This window comes from Drosophila tropicalis, unplaced genomic scaffold, assembly GCF_018151085.1.
Source record: "Drosophila tropicalis isolate 14030-0801.00 unplaced genomic scaffold, ASM1815108v1 contig_393, whole genome shotgun sequence".
Lineage (NCBI taxonomy): Eukaryota > Metazoa > Arthropoda > Insecta > Diptera > Drosophilidae > Drosophila > Drosophila tropicalis.
In genome coordinates, this window is record NW_027172855.1 from 425729 (window position 1) to 434092 (window position 8364).

The window sequence follows — 8364 nt, forward strand, 5'->3', positions numbered from 1 at the left end:
TATTCTTTGTAAAGTTTTTGAAAGCTTTTCGGATTTTTAGGGCGAAATGTTTTCGCTTAGCAAAGTTTCGAACCGCCTGAAAGTAGGCAAGCTATTTGGCTTTAATATTTCGATTAGCAAATATTTTTAAAGCTACTCTACTTCTTAAGCGCCAGGGTATCAAAGCACTTGCAGCATTCTGCACATGATGCCAAATGTAACCAGGTGTACAGTCAACTCCATCTCTCAATTCATTGACTGCACTGCGAGCATATTCCTGCGCTGAGGGGATCAATAGTCCACCTCTCATAATGCGCTTGGAGTAGCTGTTGATTTTGGTAACCACAAAATTGGGCGACAGCAATTGGACTTGAATTCCGAAAAGAGCTGCCTCTAATTGAAGGGCCAATGTAAAGCTTCTGGTATATGCTTTAGAGGCGGCATAGAAAGCAATATTCGGTATCGGTTGTTGTTCCGTTCCAGAGCTAACATTCACTATGGCTCCCTTGATTTTGGCCACCTTCATACGATGAAAAAAGTAGCGGGATAGTTCGGATACAGCTACCACATTGGTATTTAGGATTTCCAAAGTATCCTGACGAGTCCACTCGCAAACCAAACCAGGCAGGCCCATGCCAACATTGTTGACTATCAATGCAAAGAAAATTCAGCCTGGTTAGGGTTATTTTTGGTTAAGTTTTTGAATACTCACCAAATATGCCAATAGGCAATTGGTCCAATTCGTTTTCCAATTTATCATACACCTCTGAACCTTTGGCAAAATCAGTAATAATAATCTTGGTTTCCACTTTGAATTCACTTTCTGTAAAAACACAAATTATATTTCTTTATACTTATAGGAATAATGTTTGCTTTACCCACCAATTTCGTTAGCCACCTTCTGTAGTTTCTCCTCATTCCGAGCTATTAGAACCACATTGATGCCCTGTCTGGCCAGTTCCTTGGCATACTCCTTGCCTATGCCATCACTACTCCCGGTTATGGCAGCCCATGAGCCGAAACGCTCTTTGAGACTGAGTCTTTTCTGGGGATCCGACAACCAACGAATTTTGAGTAGTCGGTATGGAGCTCTCAGTTGTTCGTAGAGATAACAACCAAGTGCGTAAAGCCCGATGATCGAGAGTATCGTTGATAAGGCGTCGAACATTTTATTTTGTATTAGAGTGCTCTGCTGCCTTTGACTTTCAGAATCGGACTGATTTCCAGAAAACACTTACGCTTTGGCTGTGTATAAACAAAGCGTGAAAAACATTTAGTTCCGATTAGTTCGAGAATCGGAAGACTCGTCGATATATGGACAAGGTAATCCGTAAACAGTTTGAGTACACACTTAAAGCTTAGTTCGATTTGGAAACATTATGAGTTGATTTATTACTTACAATATATGTATTAAATTAAAACGAACACAACATAATGGGCAATCCGTATTTTTAATTAGATTTAGCATTCTTATTTTCTTTACAAACTTAGCACAGTTCACTTGAAAATAGCAAGCGCCTAAAAGTGGGCAATCTATTTGTCTTTGGCATCTACTAAATTAGCAAAAACCTTCACAGCAGCCACAACACGTATACGCCATGTGAACAGCTCGCTTACAGCATTCTGCACATGATGCCAAATGTAACCAGGCGTATCATCAACTCCATCCCGCAATTGATTGACTGCACTGCGAGCATATTCCTCTGCGGAGGGTATAAAGAGTCCACCTCTCATAATGCGCTTGGAGTAGCTGTTGATTTTGGTAACCACAAAGTTTGGGGAGAGCAATTGCACTAGAATTCCAAATTTGGCAGCTTCGAATTGCAATGCAATTGTAAAACTACGGGTATAAGCTTTAGATGCACCATAGAAGGCAGCAAATGGGGCTGGCTGCTTTTCTGTTCCAGAGCTAACGTTCACTATGGCTCCCTTGATTTTGGCCACCTTCATGCGATGAAAGAAGTACCGAGAAAGTTCGGAAACAGCTACAACATTGGTATTAAGAATTACTGAGGTATCCTCACGATTCCATTTGAAAACCGGACCCGGTTGGCCCATGCCCACATTGTTGACTATAAAGACAAATCAAATGCTAAGTTCTGGACATTTTTGGATCTAAATTTACTTACCAAATATGCTAATTGGAATTTGGTCTAATTCCTTTTCCAATTGATCATATATTTCGATTCCCTTAGCGAAATCCGCTATTATGATCTTTGTTTCCACCTTAGATTCATTCTCTGGGATAGAAAAATAATTTTTTAAAAATTAGCACATAAAAAAAATTAAAAAAAAAATTATTTAGCTTAATCTAGATTTACCTAAAACTGAAAATAAACATTTAATTTTTTACTACATCAAAAATAATTTATACAAATTTCTTTTGACAAATATTAAAGGACTTTTATAATGAATTTTTTTTTAAAGTTTACAGTAATTTTTTATTGATCACAGTCCTTGCAAGTATAATTTAAAAATTGCCAAATATCTATTATTATTATACCCTTGCAAAAAGGGTATATTAATTTTGGTCAGAAGTGTGCAACGCATAGAGCGAAGCATCTCCGACCATACAAAGTATATATATTCTTGATCAGCACGACGAGACGAGTTCAACTAGCCATGTCCGTCCGTCTGGATCAACGCAAACTCCTCCTAGACCGTAAGAGCTACAGAGCTGAATTTTGCACATAGGCTTGTATATACTGCAGGCGTTGTATATCTCGGATTCAGCCGGATCGGACCACTATATCATATAGCTCCCATACAAACCCCAAAGTCACGAACAGTGACTTTTCTCAATAACTTCGTTATTTTCTATGTTATTATCGTGAAACTTAATATTAGAGAGTTTATTACGCTTATAAACGATTGTGCCAAATTTGATCAAGATCAGATGACTATATCATATAGCTCCCATAGGAACGATCGGTCGAAAACAGTGACTTTTGTAAATAACTTCGTTACTTTTACCGCGATTGCTTTCAAATTAAACATTTGTTAGTTTAGTATATCTGTTAATGACTGTGGAAAGTTTGATCAAGATCGGGCGACTATATCATAAAGCTCCCATAGGAACGATCGGGCGAAAACAGTGACTTTTGTAAATAACATCGTTACTTTTAACGTGATTGTTTTCAAATTAAACATTTCTTAATTTAATATATCTGTTAATGACTGTGTCGAATTTGATAAAGATCGGGTGACTATATCATATAGCTCCCATAGGAACGATCGGTGGAAAACAGTGACTTTGATCTATATCTTCGTTATTTCCTATGATTGTAGGCCATTCTTTCGCAAATATAAGCCTTTTTAGATAAAACGTTCTTCCACATTGATGGCTAATAGGTAAGGAAAGAGTTACCAAAAAAGTTGCAAGGGTATATAAACTTTGACGCGGTCAAAGTTAGCCCCGGCCCTCTGGTTTTTAGTTTTATTATATAATAATAATCTAATTATTATGACTAAAGCCAACTAACAATAATAATAAATTTGCAAATCATGATGACAATGTTTAATATATAAATTCTTTTTTATTTAAACAACTGCAACTTCATTTTTTTTAGTCCTGCATAACTTAATGCTTTATCTAATTTAGTAATTGAATTTTTAATTTAATGCTAGCAATCTAATACTGCAAGAGTGAATTCTCAAAGGTATTTTCATTTGTTTAAGAAACTACTCAACAAATTATGTTTTAGTCCCATAAACATTGCCAGTTCAAGGTAAGTCTTATAAAGTGGAATGGCAGACATCACAGGAAGGTAAACAGTTTACCAAGGTCTAAGATATTTTTAAGCAGGTCAGATCATAATGACTCCTAAGTGGCACTCTTAGATTTTAAAAACTACCTCTTTACTGTTAACTTTTCTTTTATTTTTGTTCAATGTCTTGATTAATTGGACTCACTTACCAATTTCTTTAGCCACCTTTTGCAGTTTCTCTTCATTTCTAGCGATTAGAACCACATTGATGCCCTGTCTGGCCAGTTCCTTGGCATATTCCTTGCCTATGCCATCACTACTCCCGGTTATGGCAGCCCATGAGCCAAAACGGTCTTTTAGACTTTGTCTTTTGTGGGAATCATCAAACCAACGTACTTTAAGCAATCGATATGGTGTTCTTAGCTGTTCGTAGAGATAACAACCGAGAGCATAGAGCCCAATGAGTGTAAGAAACCCTGATACGCAGCAAACCATTTTGTAGTTCTGCTTTCTTTGGCTGCCGGCAACGAACTGTGTGATATGAAGGCACTTTGGGCTCTGGCTAATCGAACTTTTCCACTTTTGCTTGTCACGTATCGCGGCATAAATTACACAAATTCAATTAAAAGGTGTTCGACATGACGCCGAAGACCGACCGAAATGAATTAAATGACAATTACATTCGTATTGAGAAGTGCGACAACTAATTTTGGATATTCTATTATGGAATTTTCGAAATGGTTTGTTTATTGTTAGTGCTTGGAATAAAAATGTGTAAATTATAGACAGAACTTGGGTGGTTTGATCGGTACATTGTGCTAGTTATCTATATGAATCGTGGCAAGGTCGATTGCTCAAGTCAGCGAGGAATGATTTGACTTATTAACAAGCCAAAAGTGAAACGAAAAATCGCCTAAAGTTATCACTATAATCTGCACTAAAAAATCTTTAATTTAAATCATAACTAACTTCAACGCCCTTCTACTCGATAAGACAATTCATTCCACTTTAGCGGCTCAATGACATCATGGCCTTTTGCCTTTTGTCATTTTGCCAGCCGAAAAAGTAAAAAGGAAAAGAAATGCACTCCCCACACATGGTCACATATCAAAATTACAGCCACACACAGCATGCTTACATGCTTAGAAAGACAGGATTCATAAATTAGATAGAGCCAGAAAACCCATTTTAGGATTTTACAAAACGCTAAGTACAACACACACACACACGTTTGCACATACTCACTCACACACACCCCTCGGTGGATAAACTGACAGGAACTAAGAAAATCAGGAAACGGAAATTTTTCAGCAAAGGCAAACACACGACTCGCAAAAGCACATACATACAGTGGCGTAGCCAGAAAATTTTGGGGGGTTAACATGTTTTAGGATCAAAGATATTGAATTGGCTGAATCAATTTTATAAGAAATGAACCAATTTTCGGGGGGTTTTATCCCCAAAACCCCCCCGTTACTACGCCACTGCATACATATATCAATATATATGCGAGGTGATAATGAAAAGTTGTAAATCTTTGGAATGCTCTCTCAAAGATGCCATTTTGAAATAGTTTAGTTGTGTCTGAGATTTTTAATATATTATCTGATAAGTACCTACTAAAATCTATGTACACAATAAAAACTCTAACTCTAATTAACCACACTTCCATAAAGTTTTTTATTGATTGATTAAATTATTTACTTACACAGGACAACAAAATCTTGCTTGTTCACTGTTGCATGGAGTTTTTCTAATGATGATTACTAATTTGAGTGTGCTGATCCCAAATCTGCACTCAGTTTTTTCGCTATAGCTCTAGTTCTTGAGATACAGAATGGATTAGTAAAAAAATTAAACCCCTTAAGACGCTTTTCATTATTATTTTTTTTTATTTTGATAGATTAAAGATTGTCCTATCCTACGATGGATTGCTCATTCCATAAACCAAAACTGCCATAACGACAGCTAAACGAACTTAAAATCTTATTATTTTTCAAATTTATCGATTTGTTGCCATTTTACATTGCTAGTTTGTTTTGACGGTCTAATTTATTATTACTGCATAAGAAAGTATAGATAATTATCGGTCGAATAAGATATTTTGAGTCAAACTAATCGGATAAAAAAATAGCCTAGCTATATACGATTTTACTCTTTCTTCTGGGTTGACGTTGAAAGACTTTCTTCTGTCTTAATTTTCAGATCTTTGCAAAAATTTTTTTTGCCAAAAGTTTCATTAAGTTCTTTATACTTTATGATGAATTAAACCCATTAAATATAGCCTATATAAATTTTTACAGGATTCTATGGAAAGGCGCAGCGTAATGAGAAAATAAGAATAAAATTTGAAATAATGAAAGTTTTCGTATATTTCAGTGCTTAATACTTACTGGATATTTGCCTTGGACGATATGATTGAAACTTAATGTCTCCACCTCGTGTGGTGCTCAATCCCGCCCGCCAATTCTGTTGGTTGATTTTGTGAAAAATATATTTGCTGCCATTTTTCCTAGTTTTTGGCCTTCTTTGGCCACACATAAAAACCGCATTTATTCCAAGTGTCAAATAAATTCATAGTTTTCTGGCGAGACGAGAAGAGGCGAGGCATTGCAAGGCGAGGGCGTTGCCAGCGGTTTGCTGTTGGCCCTGTTGGTGTTGGCCAACTAATTAAGTCAAATGGGACCTCAAAAATTGGTAGCCAAAAAGTATGCAATGGCATTTGCAAGAGCATATGAAGAGCTGCTGCTGCGGCTGCGGCTGCAATTCATTTTCAACTTATGCTAATCACATTTAATTGCTTTTTAAGCTAACTTTACCCGCGACTGTTTCAACCAAATGATTTAATTTTAATGTGACTAACACGCCTAGACGGATATTAAAGCTTAAATTGTCCACAAATACTATTACTAAGTACATACGTATATGTATATAAAGCGACTAGGCAAAAATATATTGCATACAAAGTGGCGCCACACACACACACATACAAACACACACTCAGACATATGCCAAGTAGAAAAGACAAAAAATAAATAAAAACAAAACAAGAAAAATATATATAGAAAAGTGGGCGGAGGAGGTGGATGCTCGATGGGTGTAACAACTGCAAAACTGGCGCAGTCATTGTCAAGAAAAAACACACAACAGTCAAACAATTTGAATTATGTTTTGCAATTTGTACATCCGTTTTGACTTTATCCTTCCTCATCCACCCACACGATGTCCTTGTTTTCTTTTTCATATATATGAGAGAAATTATTTGCTATTCGCTGCTTTGTTTTGCTCGATATGCCTCTGGCAGTCTTTATTTCATATACGTACATACATATGTATGTATTTATTATTATTCGGTTTTTATTGTGGTTATTATTGCATTTGGCAAACTTTTTAATGATGTTCTGGAAAATAAATTTATGGAAAATGGTTTGTATTTTAGGCTTATTAGAATTTAATCAGTATAACTAAATGGTAAAGATATAAGTCATAGTTGGTATGACACTTTATAGTGTTAACAATTAAGACTTTGCCATTAAGGGTCAGATAAAGATGATCTGTTAATCAGTGAGTCTTTTTGTAAGCTAAAAATGATTTTGAACCCGATATCTATAGTTATATCTAATCGGTGTCAAATTTCAGTAAAACTTGACTACTAAGAAATCTCCTTATATCCGTTTTTTCTATACATTTGCTAAACTTTCCATTTTCAGTTTTCTTTCATCAGGCAATTGTAAAAATCTGTTTTGGGAACACATCCAATTTCTGTACTCTTTTTAAGGGCATGTTAATTTTTCTTAAACGTGTGCAATGCAAAAAGTCAATGTGTATTATGTGACGTCTATGTACTTACTTATTTAAAATGTACTTTTAAGTTATTACTCAGAGCGATCTCATATATATTTCGAGGTCTAAACTTGTCGGTTTTAAGGCAGACAATTAAACTTAAGAATAAGTTATTTACCGTTAAATATAAACACGTCTTAGTTTATTCCCAAAGGATAACTATACAAAACCTAAAGCGCAATTGATGTAGGATAGATATGGTTTTAAGATTAATCGAACAAATAGATAGATTAATTCTTAAAAAGGTAGGGTATATTCCTTTCGAGTAGTCTCTAATATAAGCCGAGGCTAATTTAGAGTATAGCAACATTAGCACAACCAAATTTAAGCAAGTGACTCTGTTTTTGTTTTCCGTTTTAGCTAATGACTTGAATTAATTGCCCTTGTCTTTTTGGGCATTCATTTTTACTACTCTCTAATCTCTGACATATCGTTAAAGCGCATTTTTGGCATTGTCTTGCCAAGAGAACACTGAAGAGTGCTCAACTAGAAGGTTTGGGGGTTAGGAAGAGGCTTAAGGATGTTTACGTCAGGCCCTGAATTTTAAGTAGAGGCTGACTGCGGCACTATAGCAAAAAAATGTACTAAGAAAACTGCAGATGGTGAAAAAAAGAGTTGTCAAGTGAATTCGTGACAAGAAGGACTTCTTTTTTTCGTTTGGTTTTCGTTCTCCCCCCTTAAATGGTGCATGAAAATTAGCAAGTTGTCTGTCTGCGGTTGAGGCCATGGCTATTATGCGGCACACTTTGAATGGCAACTGCGAGATGATTCGCAATTGGGATTAAAGGGTTCTTTTATTCAACAGTTAATTAGCAGTTTTGTTTGTTGTTATCTG

General features: G+C 35.8%; 2 protein-coding genes across 2 annotated transcripts; both read right to left on the minus strand.

Moving 5' to 3' along the window:
- Window positions 1-72: 72 nt before the first annotated feature.
- On the minus strand, window positions 73-1176 carry LOC137572932 (inactive hydroxysteroid dehydrogenase-like protein 1). Its single transcript, XM_068284784.1, has 3 exons — window positions 862-1176; window positions 692-802; window positions 73-627 (listed from the first exon to the last, which is right to left on the minus strand). The coding sequence occupies exons 1-3, from the start codon at window positions 1145-1147 to the stop codon at window positions 92-94; spliced, it is 933 nt and encodes a 310-aa protein (XP_068140885.1). The 5' UTR covers window positions 1148-1176; the 3' UTR covers window positions 73-91.
- Window positions 1177-1341: 165 nt separating this feature from the next.
- On the minus strand, window positions 1342-4228 carry LOC137572847 (hydroxysteroid dehydrogenase-like protein 1). Its single transcript, XM_068284692.1, has 3 exons — window positions 3896-4228; window positions 2109-2219; window positions 1342-2051 (listed from the first exon to the last, which is right to left on the minus strand). The coding sequence occupies exons 1-3, from the start codon at window positions 4179-4181 to the stop codon at window positions 1513-1515; spliced, it is 936 nt and encodes a 311-aa protein (XP_068140793.1). The 5' UTR covers window positions 4182-4228; the 3' UTR covers window positions 1342-1512.
- Between the last annotated feature and the right edge of the window lie 4136 nt (window positions 4229-8364).